Genomic DNA, 23667 nt, shown 5'->3' with positions numbered 1-23667 from the left:
AATAGCATTTGAATTTCTATTATATAAAGTAACTCTGGGTGCTTCCTTTAGTCAGCTCTTAAAGATATTCATTTGTTTTCTAAGAAAGACATATTCCTATTGTGTGGACATTCACAACTTCCAAGAACATCAGAAGTAGGAAAATGTGGGGCCAGGGAGAGGTATAGTGTTAAATTATCAGATTTATACATTGTGTAAATCACTAGAAATTAAGCTAGATTTTGTAGTGTTCTATGATAAGTATAACTTGTATATTTTTTTATAATCAATGCCCAGATGATCAATGGAGGCAGAATGGGTGTTTTAGCAGCCAAATAAGCACATCTGACTAAACAAAACCAGACTTAGGTTTTGAAATTAGATTGATACAGATGTTTTGTCGGAACCAGGAATGGTAGACTGGTGCATGCTATTCTGTAGAAATGAATCCTGTCTTGAAACTGGGTTTTGCTCCTTTTTCAGTCTAGCTGAAATCATCTTGGTACAGCCTGAGAATCTGTTATATCAGAATTGTCTGCAAAGTGGGGTAAGAACTGGCTCCTCAGCTTACCTGTGTCAGGTTTTAGGTCTTCTGTAGAATCAGTTGTTACGTACTTTCTTGCCAATATGGGAAATCCCAATCTTTCTTTTTTTAATTCCTTCTTTGGCAGTTTTAAATGATTATACCTCAGGTATTTCTGAATATCCTATCATCTAGTAGGAGAGGTAACCTTTGTGAGCTCAGAATGTAAAGTTCTCCTCAATTATGAAGACCCCAAATCTATGTGAATAGCCTTAGCCTCAGATCTTTGGGGAGAAGTTAATGATTATTGTTAAAGTCATTTCTTTTTCAAATTTTAGCTGTTGCCCTTGATTTGACATAAACAATCAGGGTTTGGCAAGGGAGGAAGTAAGTTAGAGGCAGCTTACAACGAGAACATAAATATCTATAAAATGTCTATAAAAGACGTACTTTATACAGTATGCAAATCTCAATTTTTTTCTGATTATTCTAGAACATGATTAATACTGGGTGGGCCTCACATCCCCTTCTGACTTCTGGAGCCACGGCCCTCAGTGTTCCCTGCCTATGGTTGTGTGGGGCGGTGCTCCATGTTCCATGCCCTAGGCTCAGCCATGCAGCCCCCAGAGGCGTCCGCACGCCCTCTGTCGGGATCTGCCAGTGTGTAAAGTATGGGACCTGAACGTCAAACAGCTTTTGTGCCCCTCCCTTTGCTTTGTCAGCTGTAAATCAAATAATAAACATGAATAACTTCTTAAAGTTAAAAAAAGACTATATTGAACAGGAGTGATGATAGTGGACATCCTTATCTTGTTCCTGATTTTAGTGTGAAGGATTTCAGTTTTTGACCATTTAGTATGACACTGGCTGTTGGTTTTTCATAGATGGCTTTTGTCAGATTGAGGTAGAGACCATCTATTCCATTTTTTTCTAGGGTTTTTATCATAAATGCATGTTAGATTTTTGTCAAATGCTTTTTCTGCATCTATTGAGATGATCATATGGTTTTTGTGCTTGGCTCTATTGATATAGTGTATTACATTGATTGATTTGTGTATGTTGAACCATTCCTGCATCCCTGGGATGAATCCCATTTGGTCAGGGTGTATGATCTTCTTGATGATCTTCTGCATTTTATTTGCCAGTATCTTATTAAGGATTTTTGCATCTATGTTCCTTAGTGAGATTGGCCTCTAGCTCTCTTTTTCGGTTGGGTCTTTCTCTGTTTTGGGGATCAAGGTGGTGCTTGCTTCCAGGAATGAACTTGGGAGTATTGCTTCCCTTTCAATCTCATTGAAGAGTTTCAACAGTAGTGGCAGTAGTTCCACTCTAAATGTCTTGTAGAATTCAGCAATGAGGCCATCAGGACCCGGGCTTTTCTTAGTTGGTAAGTTTTTAATTACATTTTCAATTTCATTGATTGATATTGGGTCCTTCAGAATTTTTTGGTCATCTGCGTTCAACTTTGGTAATTCACATGTATCTAGGAATCTGCCCATTTCTTCTGTATTTTCTGTCTTATTGGTGTATAGATTCTGGAAGTAGGTATTGATGATTCTCTGGATTTCTGCTGGGTACATTGTAATTTCATCCTTTTCTTTCCTAATTGCATGGATTTGGGCCTTTTCTTTCCTTTTCTGATAAGGTTGGCTAAGGGTTTGTCAATTTTGTTTATTCTTTTGAAGAACCAACTCTTGGCTTCATTGATTTTTTTTTGTATTGTTCTTTTAGTGTCCATTGCATTGATTTTTGCTCTGATCTTTATAATTTCCTCCCTTGTATGAGCTTTGGGTTTGTCCTGCTCTTCTTTTTCTAGAAGCTTGAGGTTCAGCATCAGGTTGTTTAATTGGGCTTGCTCTGTTTTTCTAATATGAGTATTCACTGCTATGAATTTCCCTCGTAAAACTGCTTTCATTGTGTTCCATAGATTCCGATATGATGTACTGGCATTGTCCTTTAATTGCAGGAACTGTCTGATTTCTTCTTTAATTTCCTCTGTGACCCATTGGTTATTCAGAAATGTGTTGTTCACTTTCCATGTGTTTATGAAATTCTTGCGGTTTCTTTTACTATTGATCTCCAATTTCATCACACTATGGTCTGATAGTATACAGGGGATAACTTCAATTCCTTTGGACTTACTTAAACATGTTTTATGAGCGAGTATGTGGTTAGGTTTAGATTATGACCCATGTGCAGCTGAAAAGAATGTGTATTCTGATTTTGTGGGGTGGAACACTATGTAAACATCTGTTAAGTTCATTTATTCAAGAGTTTGTTTGAGCTCTAGTATTTTGTTTATTTTTTGTCTAGTTGATCTATTGATTTTTGACAGTGGGGTATTGAGGTCCCCCACTACTATTGTATTAGTACTTATTTGATTTTTCATGTCCATTAGTATTTGTTTTATATAGTTGGGTGCACTACTGTTTGGTGCATATATGTTTATGATTGTCATCTCTTCCTTTTGGATTGCTACATTTGCAAGGATGTACTGTCCTTCTTTGTCTCTCTTGATCAGTGTTGGTTTGAAATCCACTTGATCTGCAAAGAGGATAGCTACTCCTGCTGTTTTTTAGGTTCCTGTTGCATGGAGTATTGTGTTCTACCCTTTAACTTTCAGTCTCTGAGTTTCTTGTTGAATTAAGTGTGTTTCTTGTATGCTTCTTGACCCATTCAGCCAGTCTATTTGTTTTGATTGAATTGAGACCATTAACATTGATGGTGATAACTGATATGTATCGACTTATCATTGTCATGATTTTTTTCTTTTTGTTTAATGCTCCCCTTTTGCATTTAATTTCTTGTCGTGCCCGATAGATTCATTTTTCTGGGTTTCCTGGGGTTGTGATCCTCATTGTTTTTTCCTAGGATATTGTCTAATATTGTTTGGAGTGCTGGTTTGGTATTCATGAAGTTCCTAAGGTGCTCTTTGCCATGAAAGTATCTTATTTCTCCATCAATTTTGAAAGATAGTTTTTCAGGGTACATCAATCTAGATTGAAGGCTGTTTTCCTTTAGGGCTTGAAATAGATCACTCCAAGCTCTTCTTGCTTTGAGGGTTTGCATTGAGAAGTGTGCTGTGATTCTGTGGGCTTTCCTTTGTATGTGATTTGTTTCTTTTCTCTAACTGCTTGTAGAATTTAGTTCCTCTGTTGGGTTTCTGGAATCTTAACAATTATATGCCTATGTGTAGATTTTTTTTGATCAAGGCTAGTTGGATTCCTATATGCCTCATTTATCTGTATGTCAAGTTCTTTTTTCTTGCTTGGGAAGTTTTCTACCATCTCTTCTGTGAACAGTTTTTTTTTTTTTTATTGTCTTCTGCACTCTCTCCTGTTTCTTCATTGACTCCAATGAGTCTTATGTTATTCTTCTTTGCATCATATAGCATCTGCTGCATTGATTGCTTATGGTCCCTTACTATTTTAAAGCAATTTTTCTTTTCCTGGTCACTTAATTGCAATCTTATCTTCTATATCTGAGATTCTGTCCTCCCATTGGGTCATTCTGCTGAGTAAACTTTCAATGGAGTTTTTAATCTCCTGGAAATCCATTTGCATCTGTTATGGATTCCATTTGTTTTCTATGTTGGGATTCCATCATGTTCCTCAGTTCCTCTATTTAAAAAAATCTGTGTCCTCTCTAGATTTATTAATCATGTCTTGCACTAGGGGCACAATCTGTGCTGCTATCTGAGAAATTATTTCTGATTTCATTTTTTCTAGATCCTCTTTTGTTGCCAGTTCAGTATCAGATTGTTCCATCTCATTTCCATTTGGGGTTGCTTTAGGTGATCTAGAAGTTTGGTTCTGAGACTTGTTTACATGTCTTCTCATTTCAACAGGGGGTTGGGGAGGGATGTGTGCTGCTGGCACCCTTTGGGCTTACCTCCTAGGCACTGGAGGCAGCGTTATGGCAGCCCAGAAGGTTCACCTCCTCTGTGCTTGGGCAGATCTCTAGAAATTCTTTTTTTTTTTTGCTTAAATTCTTTTATTGGTACATTGTAGGTATACAATATGTTTACATTTATCACCGGGTGCTTGTACCTGTACATGATGTATCTTGGTTCTCATCTCTAGAGATTCTTAAAAGGTCAAGCTTCTTAGTGGTATTTGCTTTGTAGATAACTGCCTTTGTGGAGGAATAAAGCCCAGTATGCCCTTCTTTGCCATCTTGACATTCTGTTTTATTTTAAAATTTCAATATTGTATATAATCTAGATATTCTTGCTTAAAATCCTAGATACACATTTAATTTTAAAAATATACATCTTTATGCTTTAAGGAGGTCATTAACAAACTTTGGGTTATCTTGACTCTGCAGCACATATTCAGTCTCTATGTTTGATCTGAAACTTTCAGAATGGGCAGGATTTAGATGATTCTATTTAGAAGAAATGTAAATTAAATTTTTTCATGTCCACTTGGGTGTTTTCAACTGTCCAAACCCCTCATGAAGCATTAAGGAACTAATATGCAAGGAAAGGTGTCAGCTTACAGACAAATCAGTACCAAAATATTTGATTCTTAATGATTGTCAAGCCCATTGTCAGCATCTGGTTTGGGCCGTTGGTGGAACAAATAGCTATCTGTGGATCTGAGCCTGTTTTTTCCCTCCTGAAGCATCCTTACAGTAGCATCCTATTTGTATTAAGTTATAAACTCCACAGATGATGTGCAACTGCCTTATCCATCTGAACTTAGATAATAATGGAATCATCTGACTATTAGGCCTTAACTTAAGAGGTCTTAAATATATTTACTGATGTCATCCTTGTGCTTAAGGATGATAGGATCAGAGCAACAAGATAATATGGTAGAAGGCCAAATGGGAGAGACTAGCACAAAAGATACTTAGGTGTTGCAGCTTTCTTCCATCATCTTCTCTCTCAAAACCCAATTTTTTAACAGCTCAACTCTGCCCTAATTTCCTGTTCTATGATGTACTTAGCTAATGCTTAATTTTTTTGGTGACTGATTCATGGTTTTGCTGAGGACTATGTATAGACGCTAGGATATTAATGAATGATGTCTTGTTTCTTTCACTGTCCAGACTCTAGCCAACCTTTTATGCTGTAAGTTCTGGTAATTACCAGGAATATTACATACAAGGAAGGAGATATATAGATATAAGAACCAAAAAGATATGTAGATCTTTTATTATAATAAGAAAGTAACCAGTTTAGTAGCTTTCAAAAATTGAGATATGCAATAAATGACAGCTGCAATTGACACTAATCCTACACTTTTTAAGTGGCATGTCACCACTTGCCTGTAGTTCTACCCTTGTAATCTCAGGTAGGGGAAGTTCCCTAATACATAGGGCCCTCTTTCCAGTGCAGAATAATTTTTCAGGTGTCCTTGGATTGACTTATTTCTCCCCTCTTGTTTACTTGTAGTTCTCAAAAAACTGCAGAGTGCGCTAAGAATGCAGTATCTTGGAAGGAAATGATTTACCAGAACAGCCTGGCCTCTGTTTCAGTCCTCTTGTGAAAAGAATGTTCTTCAGTGTTTTATCCCAGTGTGTCATATTGCTCCAAGGTATAAAGTCCAGGGTTAGGCTGGGGATTTAGCTCAATGGTACTACCATCTACCTTGCAAGTGCAAGGTCCCTGGTACCCACCCCCTTAAAAAAATTCCCCCAAAATCAGAACTGAAGTCCAGGGTGGGCTGCTTTTTGGGGTCCCTCAGCTGTGGCACAAGTGTGTCACACACTGATGAGACTCCTTCTGTCCCAGACAGTTTCACCAAGCTTTGGCAAGAACTGGGAATTGGGTGGTAGGTTAGGAAGTTTAGGCTTCTGTTGTCCCTTTTTGTCTACCTCTACTAAATCTGCTTTTTGTGTAGGTGTTCTCTTCTCACCAGACTCAGTCAATTTGGTAATTGTGCACTGTGAATCTCTGCTTCACATGCAGAACCTTGTATTGCAACAACCCCAGTCCTATATATAAACTTTTCTTTTCTTTCAGTTGTAGCTCTTCTGGCCCACAGTAAACATTTCTCTACACTGTGTTATTTCCCATACCATTCTTGAGATGCCAGAAATCATGTAACTGGGCTGAAGTATTTTCTAGTGGTAATAAAATTTTCCAAATATAACTCAACATAAGATACAGGTTCAAGGTTGAACCAAGTTTTAGAAGTAGTGAGTTTGGAATTATAAGTAAAAATAGACTTTATTTGAACAAACATCTACTTTAGAAATTGTCTCCTGTTTTCTTTTTTTTTTTTGTATTAAATTCTTTTATTGGTACATTGTGGGTATACAACACAATTACATTTCTCATTGGGAATTGTACCTTTACATAATGCATCTTGGTTCTCATTTTTTCCCATTCCTAGCCCTCCCTTCACGCCCTCCACCCTTCCCTATTTACAAAGACTTTATTTCCATTTTTTCCATTTCTCAGCATTTTTCCTTTCCCTTCTTTCCTTTCCCCTGCTCCTCCTACTACCCCTATCCCTTTGGACCTTTTCTTCCTATTTTACATTATCGATTATTCATTCTAATCATTGGTACATTTTAGGTATACAATATAATGACATTCATCATTGGAAGTTTGCACCTTTACATAGTCTCTCTTGGTTCTTATTTTTCACCCTTGCCCAGCCCTCCTTTCAACCCCTCCATTCCTCCCTATTTACAGGGATTTTGTTCCTATTTTTTCCATTTTCTCATATTAATCCCATTCCCTTCTATCCTCTCCTCTAGCCCTGCCACTTCCTTCCCCTTTGCCCCTTTTCTTCCTATTTCACATTACCTATTATACATTTAGTTCTTATTTACACTTGCAGTTTCTCACACCAGAGAAACTATTCAGTATTTACACATGTGTGTCTTATTTATTTCACTTAAGAGTATTGCCTCAATGTGCATCCACTTAGCTATAAATGTCTCTAATTTCTCATTTTTTGTGGCTGAGCAGTACTCCATTTTATAAAAATCCACATTTTCTTTATCCAGTCTCCAGTTGATGGGCATTTGGGCTGTTTCCAAGTTTTAGCTATTACAAACTGCACTGCTATGAACATGGGTGCACATATATCACTGTGGTATGATTCTTTCAATTCTTTGGGGAAGATCCCCAGCAGTGGAATAGCTGAGTCAAATGGGACTTCCAGTCCTAGTTCTTTGAGGTATCTCCATACTGATTTCCACAGTGGTTGCACCAGTCTACACTCCCACCAGCAGTGGAGCAGGGTTCCTCTTTCCCCACAGCCCCACCAGCATTTTCTTATTGCTTGATTTCATGATAGCAGCCATTCTTTCTGGAGTGAAGTGGAATCTCAGTGTTGTTTTCATTTACATCTCTTGAATGGCCAGTGATGTTGAACATTTTTTCATGTATTTATTTGCTATTTCTACTTCTTTGTCTGAGAAATGTCTGTTCATTTCAGATGCTCATTTTTGGATTGGGTCTTTAAATTTGGGAGGTCTGATCTTTTTAAGTTCTTTATAGATTCGAGATAGTAGACCTTTGTCTGAGGAAGAGCAGGTGAAGATTTTTTCCCACATTGTGGGTTGTCTTCACACTGCTGGTGGTTTCTCTTGCTGTGCAGAAGCCTTTTAATAAGAAGAGATCCCACTTGTTGGTTGTTTGTGCTAATTCATGGGCAACTAAAGTTTTGTTCATAAAATCTTTTCCTACACTGATGTCTTCAAGGGTTCTAACTAATCTCTGTTCCAACTGGTTCAGAGTTTCTATTTTAATATTTAGATCTTTAATTCATTTTGATTTTAGTTTAGTGCATGGTGAGAGATATAGGTCTAGTTTTAATGTTTGACAAGTTGAAGCCCAATTTTTCCAGCACCATTTATTAAAGAGGCTATCTTTCCTCCAGGGAGGGTGTTTGGCTCCTTTTTCTAAGATGAGATGACTGAGTATGTCTGGCATTGTTTGTGCATCTTCTAATCTGTTCCACTGGTCCTCAAGTCTTTTTCTTTGCCAGTACCATGTTGTTTTTATCACAGTACCTTTGTAGTATAGTTGCAGGTTGGGGACTGTGATACCCCCTGCCATGTCTCTGTTACCTAGAATTGCTGTTGCTATTCTGCATCTCTTCTTGTTCCAAATGAATTTTTGGATTGTTTTCTCGAGATCTATGAAGTATGCTGCTGGGATCTCAATTGGAATTGCATTAAATCTATATAGCAGTTTTGGAAGTATGGCCATTTTCACTATACTAATCCTTCCTACCCAACTCCTGTTTTCTTTTAAGTGAGATAGAATTCTTGAGCATTACACTGTAGTTCAGTGAGTCCTCAGAAATGCTGACATTTTTAAAGCAGATGAGATCATCTTTGTTTTGAGATTCTTGGCCCTCTTACTGTAAAAGCCCACTCCATCCTGCACTACTAAGGGAAACTTGAATAGTTACAATTCAGTGTAAGGTCATTAAATTTGATTGGATTTTCTTGGAAGTGGCTATTATGTATAACTTGACTTTACTTTTCTCTATGCCTCATTCTGGTTTATGCAGTCAAAAATTGAAGTAAATTACATGTTTGTGTAATCAGATGTGTGAATATAAGTTTACTTGTAACACAAGGAAATGCTTAGAAGTATTTAGTCTTTTACCATTACACAACTCTAATTGTGTGAGTGTCATTGCAGTTGAAAGTCCTCAGATGCACATCAGTGTGGTGGGCAACCAGTGGCAGTGGAAGTAGGTTGGTTGTGTTAGGGTTAGGGTTAGGGTTGGAGTTAGGGTTAGGGTTAGGCTTCTGCAGAAAAACAAACAGTGGGATCTTTCTGGAGCTGTAGCCTATACACTCGTGAGTCTTGATTAGGACATTCTCTGTGGTTTTCCATGAACTTGTTCTAGTTTCTGTTCTGGCCTTATTATCCTTTCTGCCCTAGAAGCCTTCCAGTGTATAATACAGACTGGTATGTTTCAAGCTGTTTTTTTCTTTATTTAGGACACTATATAAGAATTTCAGATGTAGTTCATTGCATCCTTACAACAACCTCATAATGAATATCATTTTCAAGAAAGGGAAACTTAGGTTTAGATCAAAACATATCCAAAGTCTGAAAGATACTCTTGCAGGTCCATCTCTGTCCTTTGTGATTCCAGAGCACAGGTACTTTGTTTGTTTGTTTATTTATTTTTGGGTACCAGGGATCGAACTTGGGACCTTGCGCTTGTGAGGCAGGCAGAGGAACCACTGAGCTAAACTCCAGGCCCAGTTTATTTATTTATTGAGACAAGATCTTGTTATGTAGTTCAGGCTGACCTTGAAATCACCATGTAGCCCAGGCTAGCATTGATCTCATAGCAATCCTCATGCTTCTGCCTCCTGAGCTCCTGGGAGCTGGAATTATAGGGATGTAGTACCACACCCTGCTTCCAGAGCACAGATCCTGAAACATATGTGGTACATGGTCCTTCACAAGTAACTACAAGGATGCTTCCTCCCTTAACTGTCTCCCAGTCAGGTTGATGACAGTGTCTTTTATTCTCACCCAGAGTGTTGGTTTAGAAAAGGAACAGAAATATTTGTATGAAGGGGAAACAAAATGTTTTGGAATAAGATATTCAATACTGAACTTATTTGTTGCCTCCCCAGTGCCTATTCCCTGCCATCGTGTTCTGAGATAAACCACTCACCATTAAAAATCCAGCAACAACTATAGGTAATAGGACTAAACACTGTAATGGACCTAAGCTTACACCCTGAATCTGACAGGACTGGATGTTGTCTTGAGCCCCTGGATGGAGTAGAAGCTTACCGAAGGGGAGTATTTTCTCCCTTTAACCCCATGAAGATGAAGACACTGGACACTGGTCTTTAGTTTTGGTTTATGGGAAACTCAGTGGATCACCAAGGTATCTTGCTATGGGTTTTATGATGTTAATCTGCCAAGAATTCTTAATAATCATACTGGGTTTAATTAAGGCCATATTTTAAAAGCCCCAAATCTTTGTATGTATTCTCTCCTTTACATGGTATAAATGGACATTAAGCATTATGACAAAGAGCTGTGTCAAAAATTCTTGATTATTTCCCTTCATCTTTTCCTGTGCCCTGGCTTATGATCAGATCACACTAAAATAAATGTCTAGCTTGGAGGCTCTGTAGTATATTTTCTTCAACTCCAAATAGAAGTCAGTAGCTTACATTTGGCACTAAAACTGTGGTCATAGAAACCCTCCCTTTCCCAATATTTACCCTCAACTTTGGCACTGGACTTGAGATCTTAATAAGACAGGGAGATCACCTCTTATCCTCAAATGATGGAGAAATAATCAAACATGATCCAAACAATCCTAGTCTTATGCATAGACCGAAGAAATGGAAATTTGGACTAGTTAGAAGTTTAAGCTAAACTCTAGAAAAGAACTTACATTATTCCAAGTCCCTCCCCCTTTTTTGATGATATAAGGCTTGTATGTTACTTCTGGCTTCCTTAGATTATGTGCTCCAAAGTACTACAGTGATTTAATTTTTAATCCAAAATTAGCCACTTGAGACTTTTAAGTTATTGTTATGGTTTGTAGGTTGAATAAATTAAATGACAATCTGAAATATTTCAGAACAGAATGGGAATAACCATTATTCTAGAGCACTCAATTTGGGACTGATTTGTTCATTCTACTTTTTGTACATTATGGCAAAATTTCTACAGGTTTCTGATCTGAAATAGTCTTTTCATTATGGAATCTTAATGATCAACAAACAATATGATAAGAAGGTCCAAATATCATAATAAAGAGTAGCAACAAAATTTCTCCAAAAATATCGAATGATTTCAAGGCTTGTGATCACCACAGGACCATTATTTATTCTCATCCCCTTTGACTCACCTGTGTCCATGTCAATTATACTGTTGTCTTTTTCCTTCTGTCATTTCATTATTTAGTATAGCTTCTGTTAGTGATATATGTCATTTTAGAGCTTCTAAGATGGAATCTTCCAATGTCCTTTGTTTCTTTCTCCTTGCTCCCAGTTAACCATATTATTAGGAAATGTGGTATTTACTGGAAAAATGACCATGTCTGAGGATTTTAACCTCTATAGGCACTAAAGTTTCATTCCATATCCCTGTTATATTAAGATTTTGATGTTCGTGTTGTTCTATTCTTAACAAATGCTCTTTTGTGAGCAAGCCAAAAGAATGAGAAAAGTTCTCCAACACTGTGAAAGTCCAGAAAATTTCAATGAGTAGAATTTGTAAACCATCCTTAAGAAGGTGTTGCAGTAGAATTCTAGACCTTCTAGAAATTGTGCTTTATAACACTCTTCAGAGAAAAACTAGAACTGTTATGTCAAAAAGGATAAAAGTGATCTTACTTTCTTGTTGTCTTGTTCTTAATTTTAAGAGGTTAAATAGGCAAGAAAAGAGAATTATAGGGCAAGAACTTATCCCCTCTCTTCTTCTTCACTTTCTGATATTAAGTCTATGCTACATGACTTTTAGGATAGCCCTTAGCCCCTTATCCCCACAGTTCAGGTATGACCCAGAAATTTTCCCCAGGGCTTCTTCCTATCATCACTAAGTATTTATATGTCCCATAGATGTAGGACTGTCACCTGGGTTGTGTCCCTGCTTTAAGAATATGGAGAAGTCTCTCTTGGATCTGCTTGGTACGGACAGCATAGACAACTGGGTTAAGGATGGGTGGGATGAGGAGGTAAAAATTGGCCAAAAGAATATGGATGTGAGAAGGCACATGGTGACCAAAGCGATGGGTGAGAGATGAAACAGCAATAGGGATATAGAAGACAAGGATGGCACAGATGTGAGAACCACAAGTACCTAAGGTTTTAAACCTGGCATCATGTGTAGCCAAACCCAATACAGCCCTGAAAATCATCACATACGTAGCAGTGATGGTTAGTGAATCTAGGATTAAAACCAGGAAGCCAATTCCCATTCCATATAAGTTATTGACCCTTGTATCACCACATGCCAAGGTGACCACAGCCATGTGCTCACAGTAGGAATGGGGAATGACTTGGGCCCGGTAAAGGGGAAGCCTCAGGTGAATCAGCAGGGGCAGAGGTCCTATGTAGACTACACCCCTGAGAAGGGCAGCCAGCCCTAAACGACCCACCACTGCATGGGTGAGCATGGAGGTATGGTGTAATGGGTCACAGATGGCCACATAGCGGTCAAATGCCATGGCAAGGAAGATGCCTGACTCAACAGTAGCAAAGCAGTGGATGAAGAACATCTGGGCCAAGCATGCATCCAGACTAATGTTGCAGGGACCAAACCAGAAGATGGCCAGCAGTTTGGGCATAGTAGAAGTGGATAGGACCAAGTCAGTGACAGCCAGCATGCATAGAAAGAAGTACATGGGCTGGTGCAGGCTGCGCTCCATCTTTACCACTGCCAGGATGGTGACATTCCCCACCAGAGCCACCAGGTACATGGAGCCAAAGGGGATGGAGAGCCAGAGGTGCAGGGACTCTAGCCCTGGGATACCTGTGAGCCAGAAAGAGCTGGGCACAGAGCAGGCATTATTGGAGATGAACATGCTTAGGAGTATGGGGTATCCAGGAGACAAGAGCTCTTCATTTTAGATTTCCACTCTTCTGAGAGATAACAACTGTGACATTGGTAGACTAGATCCTTATTTGCATTTTGGCAGCTGGTGTTACCTAGGATAAAGAAGAATTCTGAATACCAACTTGAAAAGTTGTTATGTATTTTACTATAATTATCCATGATGATACCTCTTGTTAAATGTAGAAGGAGGCATGTTCATGGTTTCTACTGCTAAATTGCCCTCTTATACTGTAGAAATCCTCAAAATTATGCTTTCCTTTGACCTATTAATTTTACTTTGGTGAACTTTTCCCTAAAGGTAATGGACAACACAGATGTAAATATGTATAGTGGGTTTATCCTACTGCCTGCATACACTTTTCTTATTACTGACCAATTGAACCTTAATATCAAGAATACACCAAGAATATACACCGATCAGCTGCTTACAATTTTTATATTAATGAAAAATTGAACTTGTGTTTAAAAAAAGCATTGCTTTAGTTCTGGCAAGAATCTGGGCATTACTTGTAATTTGACATAAGATATTTTTTTTATGAGTAAATTTTATTAGACTTTTCCACAAACTGATAGCAGAGATTAAGTAGATGGACTGAAATAAAATGATGAGCAAGATCCTTTTTATTAGCAGCATCTTTCTTGTTTTCTTTCTGGGGACAGGGAAGATCACAAAAGCACTGGCCATTGCATACAAAACCCTTGTCTGCCTTTTGCCCTTTAGATGCATTGCTTCATATGCTCAGGACTCAAGACCTGAGAGCAGAGGGTGTGATTCATGTTCTTTATTGTCTGAGTCTTTTCTCCTGATCTTTCTCATCAGATTTCCAGCAGAGTCTAAATGTCTCATGACACCATGCATGCATAGTGATTTTCTTTACTCAGTTATGTTTTGGGTGAGAAGTTTCATCACCTCCTTGCTTTTCACCTAAGGAAATGTTCCCATTCTTCAAGGTCTATTCCAGACCATCCTTATACAAAGCCTTCTGTGGTATCTCTAGTCAATACCAGAGTAAGTAGGTGGGGGAAAGAGAATCACTAAATTCTTCTAAATTATTTCCAACTTGCCCACCCACATTTCAGATTTTATCTAAAATAAGAGCAGCAATTATATTTCCCTAGCAAATAAGAATAAGAAAAGTCCCTCTGTAGCATCATGGGTCCCTGATTCAGGTTCCAACATACAGTTCACTTTAAGTTTTGATGTGTTTCTTCATTGGTTAAACATTGACTGAGTGCTTAGAAGAAACTTGCGAGCTTTGTGACTGTGTAAATGGTTCATAAGATTTTTGTTTTACATCTAATCTCACTGATTCTCTAGTAATTCTATGATTTGGGTACTTACATATGTAAATAAGTGATAGGACATGCACAGTTCCTTCCTAAGTTTTCAAATGTAGGGTTGCTCTGGATCCATCAGTAAGACAGGAAAGCAAGGAGCCCTGGGAGGCAAAACCACACAGCTGTTCATGCACCGACTTGTCATTTAACAAGTCAGATCTCTCATTCCAGACCTTCAACTTTTCTGTGGTTGAGCAAGTTGCCTAACCTTTGGAAGCCTCCTTTTCCATAGGTAAAATGGGGAGAACATTTACTATAGTGGATAAGTATACAGAACAAATAACACAAATGTAGAACCTTGATATTTGATAGCAGCTGCCATTCTCCTGAAATTCCTGTGGGAGGTAGGCCAGAAATATACATCCCACAAGTTGGAGTAATTTACCTAAGTTTTGGTTATGTGGTACATCTTAGAGGATGCTTCAAATGTGCAGGAATTGATTAGATGGGGCAGATATTTAAAACAAACCCTACGTACAATAGTATGTAATTGTAGTCAACATACAATTTTAAAATATAATGGAAAATGTCTGAAATATTCCCTAAGAGAGTTGTGAGGGACTATTATCTTAAACCAGAAGGGAGCCCAATTTACTCAGTGTCAGGGTGGGCCATGGAAGTAGCTATTCATCACATAAGAATCAATGTCTGGAGATGGCCTTCAATGTAGATTTCTACCTTTGATTTGCTTCGTAACCAATTCAACCAATGAAGTTGTAAATGAATTTTTGTCTGGGACAAAAGTTAAACACAGGTGTAGAAATATCTATTGAGTTGACAATTTTTGTCACTAGTAGTTTGAACTAGATTTTGTGTCACTTGACCCAAACATTCTAAAGAATTTTCCCATCAGCCTACATGAGGGCTTCCTTACATGGACACTTGTGACATGCCTGAAGGCATTCGTTGGAGGCATTTTGACCATGAGTCTGAAGCTTCTGAAAGAAACATTTTATTATGGTGAGATAAGCATGGATTAGAAGCAAGACAGATTTAGGTTCAAATACTAATTACTCTTTCTGGCTCCATAACTTTAGAGTATGTAATTTTTACTTTTGGTTTCAAATTTGTTTCCTGGTCTGTGAAATGGGAGGAACAATAGTTACCTGTGATTTGCTTTATATATTAAATGAACTCGGTGTACTCATGGAAAGCCAATGTTAGGATGCATGGCCTCTGAATAGGCAGTGGCTTTGCTTTACCTACTCTTTCCCTCTGGTCTTTCTCTCCTTCTGCAGAACATAGACATGATGCTATGTCTGCATGATTGTGGTGATTCTGTGTCCTTCTTTCCAAACTGTATGATTTGCCTCTTTAACATAAGTATGATCAGACAGAGACATTAAGATGGTGTTGGGGTTAGGTCAGGAGAGAAGATTGCCTGACCATGGAACAGAAGACAAGAAGTCCAATCAGGATAGAAAACTCCAATCTTTCTTCCGCTGTTCTGAAGGAAAACACTAGGCAACAAAGCCATTCACCTTGAGGTTTCTCTTTCCTGGACCCAACTGAAATTATGCTATACCTCACTTATTTCTTCTATTTGTGACTAGACCTGTGAGAAGACTTGGATCGACCCAAAGACTTCCTGGAACTTGGAGAATGGCTTTCAATGACTTGGATCCCCTCTGTGGAATGTACTTACCCATGGGAGTGCTGTCCAGAGCTCTGAGCTCTGTTCTTTACAGTGATTACCTCTTGTCTGTGTGCTTGGTCATGTTTAGCTGACAGCCAAGGAAAGCCATAGCCGTTCCTCTGATCCTTCTGCTGTCTCTTATCTACATTCTGAAAATAGCCATTTAGTTCCCAAGGGTTGCACAGAAACTTGTATACTTCCCTCAGGAATTTTAGTTACCATCCATAGAGCAGACTTCATTCCTCATTACTCATCCCAGCAGGGACTAGATGCAGACTTGTATTCCTACCGCTAGGCTGGGATTTGAGCCAGCCCCAGGTTTCCAACCATCTTCTCACAGGATGACCTCTTTCACAATGACTCTCAAGGGGCAAGAGAGTTCAGAAGAGAAGGGTGGGGAAAACTGTTGGAGAGTAGTACAAGTAATATGGACTTCTTGGGTTAATCACTGCTTCTACTAAAAAAGTCATAATATAAAATCTAGGCTATACAAAGAATACAAACGTTAACAGTACAATTTTAAAATTCTGTTCCTACTTTTTGCATTTTTGTTTAAAATGAGTAGTTATAATTACAACTTGAAATAATTGTGTATTTACTTAAAGTTACAAGAATAGTGGGAAAGATATTTTCAGTTTTATGCCTGTACCACAGTGGCACAGACATGAGTGTTCAGTCTCAGGAATCCTGTATCCAAGCTGTGTCCTCAAAAGACTCCAGTGTGTTTAACTCAACATCAAATGATTCCATCAGCATAATTTCCCTGTAATAATTCAAAATATAAATTTTGTCAATAGGGAGAAAAGGATGTTTTCTTTTTTTTATTTCTATGGAGTGTGAAAAGTTTTATATTTGAACAGGATTTGTGGCCAGTATGTTTATTTTGAAAAAATCCTTTTTGACTGATTCCTAATATTCTTTTTTTTTTTTGGTACTGGGGATCAAACTCGGGCCTTTGCATTTGCACAGCAGGCAGCGAAACTACTGAACCACTGAGCTAAATCACTGGCCCGATTCCTAGTATTCTTAAGTGAAAATAGGGAAGATGATTTTAGAAAATACTGCAAAGATTATTTTCTACAGAAAGTTGACATATATACAAAGAAATACTTTCATAATTGCTTGGTGGTGGGGATTGAACACAGGGTCTTGTGCTTGCCACACATGTTCTCTACTCCCTGAGGTACAATCCCAGCCCCATAATTTCTTTTAATAATTCAATACTCCATCTTTTTTCTTTTTTTGGGAAGTTGAACCTTTACATAATCTCTTGGTTCTTATTTCCCCCTTCCCCTGCCCTCCCTTCAACCCCTCCATCCCTCCCTATTTACAAAGACTTTGTTTCCATTTTTTCATTTTCTCATATTAATTCCATTCCCTTCTTTCCTTTCCCCTACCCCTCCCACTTCCCCTTCCCCTTTGCCCCTTTTCTTCCTATTTCACATTATCTATTATATCTTTTAGCCTTTATTTACACTTTCAGTTTCTCACACCAGAGAAACTATTTGGTATTTACATGTGTGTCCCATTTATTTCACTTAAGAGTATCACCTCAGGGGTTGAAGGGAGGGTTGGGCAAGGGTGAAAAGTAAGAACCAAGAGAGATTATGTAAAGGTGCAAATTTCCAATGATGAATGTCATTATATTGTATACCTAAAATGTACCAATGATTAGAATGAATAATCGATAATGCAAAATAGGAAGAAAAGGTCCAAAGGGGTAGGGGTAGTGGGAGGGGCAAGGGAAAGGAAAGAAGGGAAAGAAAAAATGCTGAGAAATGGAAAAAATGGAAATAAAGTCTTTGTAAATAGGGAAGGGTGGAGGAGGTGAAGGGAGGGCTAGGAATGGGGAAAAAATAAGAACCAAGATGCATTAATTCCCAATGAGAAATGTAATTGTGTTGCACACCTAAAATGTACCAATAAAAGAATTTAACAACAACAAAAAAAGAGTATCACCTCAATGTGCATCCATTTAGCTATTTCTCATTTTTTAATGGATGAGTAGTACCCCATTTTATTAAAAAAACACATTTTCTTTATCTAGTCTCCAGTTGATGGGCATTTGGGCTGCTTCCAAGTTTTAGCTGTTACAAATTGTGCTGCTATGAACATGGGTGCACATATATCACTGTGGTATGATTCTTTTAATTCTTTTGGGAAGATCCCCAGCAGTGGAATAGCTGAGTCAAATGGGACTTCCAGTCCTAGTTCTTTGAGGTATCTCCATACTGATTTCCACAGTGCTTGCACCAGTCTACACTCCCACCAGCAGTGGACCAGGTTTCCTCTTAACCCACAGCCACACCAGCATTTGTTATTGGTTGATTTCATGATAGCAGCCCTTCTTTCTGGAGTGAGGTGGAATCTCAGTCTTATTTTCATCTGCATCTCCCAAATGACCAGTGATGTTGAACATTTTTTCATATGTTTATTTGCTATTTCTACTTCTTTTTCTGAGAAATGTTTGATCATTTCAGATGCTCATTTTTTGATTGGGTCTTTAAATTTGGGAGGTCTGATTTTTAAAGTTCTTTTGAGATTCTAGATAGCAGACCTTTGTCTGAGGAAGAGCAGGTGAAGATTTTTTCCCACATTGTGGGTTGTCTTCACACTGTTGGTGGTTTCTCTTGCTGTGCAGAAGCTTTTTCATAAGAAGAGATCCCACTTGTTGATTGTTTGTGCTAGTTCATGGGCAACTGAGGTTTTGTTCATAAAATCTTTTCTTACACCAATATCTTCAAGAGTTCTACCTAACCTCTGTTCCAGCCGATTCAGAGTTTCTATTTTAATATTTAGATCTTTCATCCATTTCGATTTTAGTTGCGTGCACGGTGAGAGATATAGATCTAGTTTTAATCTTTGGCCAGTTGAATCTCAATTTTTCCAGCACCATTTATTAAAGAGGCTATCTTTCCTCCAGTGAGGGTGTTTGGCTCCTTTGTCAAAGATGAGGTGAAGTGGCTGAGTGTGTTGGGAGTTGTTTCTGCATCTTCTAATCTGTTCCAGTGGTCCTCAGGTCTGTTTCTTTGCCAGTACCATGCTGTTTTTATCACAGTAGCTTTGTAGTATAGTTTCAAGTTGGGGTTTGTGAAAACCCCTGCCATGTCTCTGTTTCCTAGAATTTCTTTTGCTATTCTGGGTCTCTTCTTGTTCCAAATGAATTTTTGAACTATTTTCTCTGGGTCAATGAAATATGCTGCTGGGATTTCAATTGGGATTGCATTGAATCTATATAGCAGTTTCAGAAGTATGGCCATTTTCACTATGTTGATCTTTCCTACCTAGGAGCAGGAGATGTCTTTCCATTTTCTGATATCATCTTCAATTTCTCTTTTCAGAGTGCTATAGTTTTCAGAGAAGAGGTCTTTGATTTCTTTTGTTAGGTTGATTCCTAGGTATTTCGTTTTTTGGACGCTATTGTTAAAGGAATTGTTTGCCCTTTTTCACTCTCAGTGAGTCTGATGTAGAGTAAAGCTATTGATTTTTGTGTGTTGACCTTGTGTCCAGCTACTCTACTGAATTTGGCTATTAAGTCTAGAAGACTTTTTGTGGCATTCTTGAGGTCTTCTATATAGAGTATCATGTCATCTGCAAATAATGACAATTTGACTTCTTCTTTTCCTATCTTTATTCCTTTTATTTCTTTCTCTTGCCTAATTGTCCTTAGTAATGTTTCCAAAACTATATTGAACAGGAGTGGTGATAGTGGACATCTTTTCTTGTTCCTGATTTTAGTGTGAAGGATTTCAGTTTTTGGCCATTTAGTGTGATATTGGCCATTGGTTTTTCATAGATAGCTTTCACCAGATTGACGTACAGACCATCTATTCCAATTTTTTGTAGGGTTTTTATCATAAATGTATGTTAGATTTTGTCAAATGCTTTTTCTGCATCTACTGAGATTATCATATGGTTTTTGGCCTTCGCTGTATTGATACAGAGTATTACAATGATTGATTTGTGTATTTTGAACCATCCCTGCATCGCTGGGATGAATCCCACTTGGTCAGGGTGTATGATCTTCCTGATGATCTTCTGCAATCTATTTGCCAGTATCTTATTATGGATTTTTGCATCTACGTTCATTAGTGAGATTGGCCTCTAGTTATCTTTTTTGGTTGGTCCTTTCTCTGCTTTGAGGATCAAGATGATGCTTGCTTCCAGGAATGAATTTGGGAGTATTGCTTCCATTTCAATTTCATTGAAGAGTTTCAGCAGTAGTGGCAGTAGTTCCTCTCTAAATGTCTTATAGAATTCAGCAGTGAATCCACTGGAACCTGGGCTTTTTTTAGTTGGTATTTGATTACATTTTCAATTTCATTGATTGATATTGCATCATTTAGAATATTTAGGTCTTCTTTGTTCAACTTTGGTAATTCATACATATCTAGGAATCTGTCCATTTCTGCTGTGTTTTCCATCTTATTGGCATATAGTTTCTAGAAGTAGGTATTGGTGATCCTCTGGATTTCTGCTAGGTGTGTTGTAATTTCAACCTTTTCATTCCTAATTGCATGGATTTGGACCTTTTTTTCCTTTTCCTGATAAGGTTGGCTAAGGGTTTGTCAATTTTGTTTATTCTTTTGAAGAACCAACTCTTGGCTGCATTAATTTTTTGTATCATTTTATTAGTCTCCATTGAATTGATTTCTGCTCTGATCTTTATAGTTTTCTCCCTTGTATGAGCTTTGGGCTTGCCCTGCTCTTCTTTTTCTAGAAGCTTGAGGTTCAGCATCAGGTTGTTTAATTGGGCTTGCTCTATTTTCCTAATATGAATATACACTGCTATGAATTTCCCTTGTAAGACTGCTTTCATTGTGTCCCATAAATTCTGATATGTTGTATTGTCATTGTCATTTAATTTCAGGAACTGTCTGATTTCTTCTTTAATTTCCTCTGTGACCCATTGGTTATTCAGAAGTGTGTTGTTCACTTTCCATGTGTTTATGAATTTTTTTTGTGGTTTCTTTTGTTATTGATCTCCAATTTCATCACACTATGGTCTGATAATATATAGGGCATAAATTTAATTCCTTTGCACTTACTTCAACATGTTCTATGTGTGAGTATGTGGTCTATTTTGGAGAATGACCCATGTGAAGCTGAAAAGAATGTGTATTCTGATTTTGTGGGGTGGAAAACTCTGTAAACATCTGTTAAGTTCATTTATTCAAGAGTTTAATTGAGTTCTAGTATTTCATTACTTATTTTTTGTCTAGTTGATCTGTTTGTGACAATGGGATATTGAGGTCCCCAACTACTATCGTATTAGTGCTTATATGACTTTTCATGTTGTTAGTATTTGTTTTATATGGTCGGGCACTCTAATGTTTGGTGCATATATATTTATGATTGTCATCTCTTCCTGTTGGATTGTTCCCTTTACAAGGATGTAGTGTCCTTCTTTGTCTCTCTTAATCAGTGTTAGTTTGAAATACACTTGATTTGCAAAGAGGATTGCTACTCCTGCCTTATTTCAGGTTCACATCACATGGAGTATTGTTTTCCACCCTTTATCTTTCAGTCTATGAGTTTCTTTTTTAATTGTGTTTCTTTTTTGCAGCATATTGCTGGATCTTGCTTCTTGACCCATTCTGCCAGTCTATTTCTTTTGATTGGTGATTTGAGACCATTAACACTGATGGCTATAACTGCTATGTATTGACTTATCATTGTCATGACTTTTTCTTTTTGTTGGATTCTCCCCCTTTACATTTTATTTCTTATTGTGCCCAATGGATTCATTCTTCTGGGATTCCTGGGGTTGTGATCCTCATTGTCTTTTCCTAGGATATTGTCTAAAACTTTTTGGAGTGCCAGTTTGTTATTCATGAAGTTCTTAAGGTGCTCTTTGTCATGAAAGCATCTTATTTCTCCATCAATTTTGAAAGTTCATTTTCCAGGATACATCAGTCTGAGTTGGAGGTTGTTTTCCTTTAGTGCTTGGAATACATCGCTCCAAGCTCTTCTTCCCTTGAGGGTTTGCATTGTGAAGTCTGCTGTGATTCTGATGGGCTTTCCTTTGTATGTGATTTGTTTCTTTTCTCTCACTGCTTGTAGAATTTAGTTCTTCTGTTGGGTTTCTGGAATCTTAACAATTATATGCCTATTTTTTTTGATCAAGGCTATTTGCATTCCTATATGCCTCACTTATCTGTATGTCAAGTTCTTTTCCCCTCCTTGGGAAGTTTTCTGCCATTACTTCTTTGAACAGTTTTTTAATGTCATCTGCACTCTCTTGTTTCTTCATTGATTCCAATCAGTCTGATGTTATTTTTCTTTGCATCGTCTAGCAGCTGCTGGATTGATTTCTCATGGTCCCTTATAATTCTGAAGCAATTTTTCTTTTCCTGGTCACTAATTGCAGTTTTATCTTCTCTATCTGAAATTCTGTCCTCACATTGGCTCATTCTGCTGTGTATACTTTCAATGGAGGTTTTAATCCCCTGGAAATCTTTTTGTATCTGTTTTATGGATTCCATTTGTTTCCTATGTTGCATTTCCATCATGTTCCTCAGCTGCTCTCTAGATTTATTAATAATGTCTTGCACTATGGGCACAATCTCTGCTGTTATCTGAGAAATTATTTCTGATTTCATTTTTTCCAGATCCTCTTTTTTTTTGCCTGTTCAGGGAGTCCAGGTTGTTGAGTATCGGAGTGTTCCATCTCATTTCCCTTTGGGGTTGCTGTAAGTGATCTGGAAGCCTGGTTTTGAGACTTGTTTGTGTGTCTTCTCATTTCAAAGGGGGAGGGGGCAGTGTGTGTGTGTTGGCACCCACACGGCTCACCTCCTCTGTCCTGTGAGTGGTGGTATGCCAGCCCTGAAGCCCCCTCCTCTGTGCTGGGAGCAGTGCAACGGTGGTCCAGAAGCCCCTTCCTCTGCACTGAGAGTGGTGGTATGGTAGCCCAGAAGCCCCCTCCTCTGCACTGGGATCAGTGGTACAAATATTCCATCTTGATTACAAGTCCCTGCAATTAGATTTTCTAATTCATACAATATTTTCTCTTCTTTTTATGTCATTGTCAGGCCCCACAGTCTTATTTCAATCTTATTTCCTTTATTAGTACAGTCTACTTTGCTTCTATTTAGTCTCTTTTCTTTCACTCAGGTGTTCTAGTCTGTTGCTGAATGTGCTTTAATCTAGTAACTTTTTAAATGAAATTTTGTATGTAGGGCTTGATTTTTTTTTTGTGTCAATTGTTTTGGAGTGGTAAATTCCATATATTTGTGAATTTTCTAATTTTATTCCTAATATTGATTTCTAGTTTCATGTTATTCTGATGACAAAAGACACCTGATATGGCCTGCCTCAGATGTCCATCATAGTGGGCTTGGAGCTTGTGTCCACAGGAGTCATTCCAAAGTCTGGGCCTATGTGGGCCAGATAATTCTAAGGCATTCTTGAGCCTGAGTCTACTGGAGACTGTGGCTATAGGGACTGGTCTTTTTGTAGATTTTATCATTTTATACATATGTTATTTTCCTGATGTCATTGAGTTGTTGCTTTTTTATTTTATGAAAAAATAAAATAATATTTTGTAAAAAATAAGAGAATAACAATAGTTAATACACCATGTATCATTATCTTTAAAGTACTTGCTTAGAGTACAAAATGTAAACCAAAAATATTCTCATGAAAAGAAACAAAAAACTTTTTTTTCAAGAA

General features: G+C 37.8%; 1 protein-coding gene across 1 annotated transcript; it reads right to left on the bottom strand.

The window, feature by feature from the left end:
• Positions 1–12036: 12036 nt before the first annotated feature.
• On the bottom strand, positions 12037–12990 carry LOC101725121 (olfactory receptor 52M1-like). The gene has a single exon (XM_004863449.2). It carries the CDS (start codon positions 12988–12990, stop codon positions 12037–12039), a length of 954 nt encoding a protein of 317 aa, XP_004863506.2.
• Positions 12991–23667: the final 10677 nt, after the last annotated feature.

This window comes from Heterocephalus glaber, unplaced genomic scaffold (assembly GCF_053883595.1).
Source record: "Heterocephalus glaber isolate CG9 unplaced genomic scaffold, H.glaber_assembly_v1.0 deba00001428, whole genome shotgun sequence".
NCBI classification, from domain to species: Eukaryota; Metazoa; Chordata; class Mammalia; order Rodentia; family Bathyergidae; genus Heterocephalus; species Heterocephalus glaber.
This window is presented reverse-complemented; position numbering and strand designations above follow the sequence as displayed.

What these genes read in the sequence shown, in the direction of transcription:
- LOC101725121 (XM_004863449.2), bottom strand. Translation starts at nt 12,990, where the DNA reads ATGTTCATCTCCAATAATGCCTGCTCTGTGCCCAGCTCTTTCTGGCTC.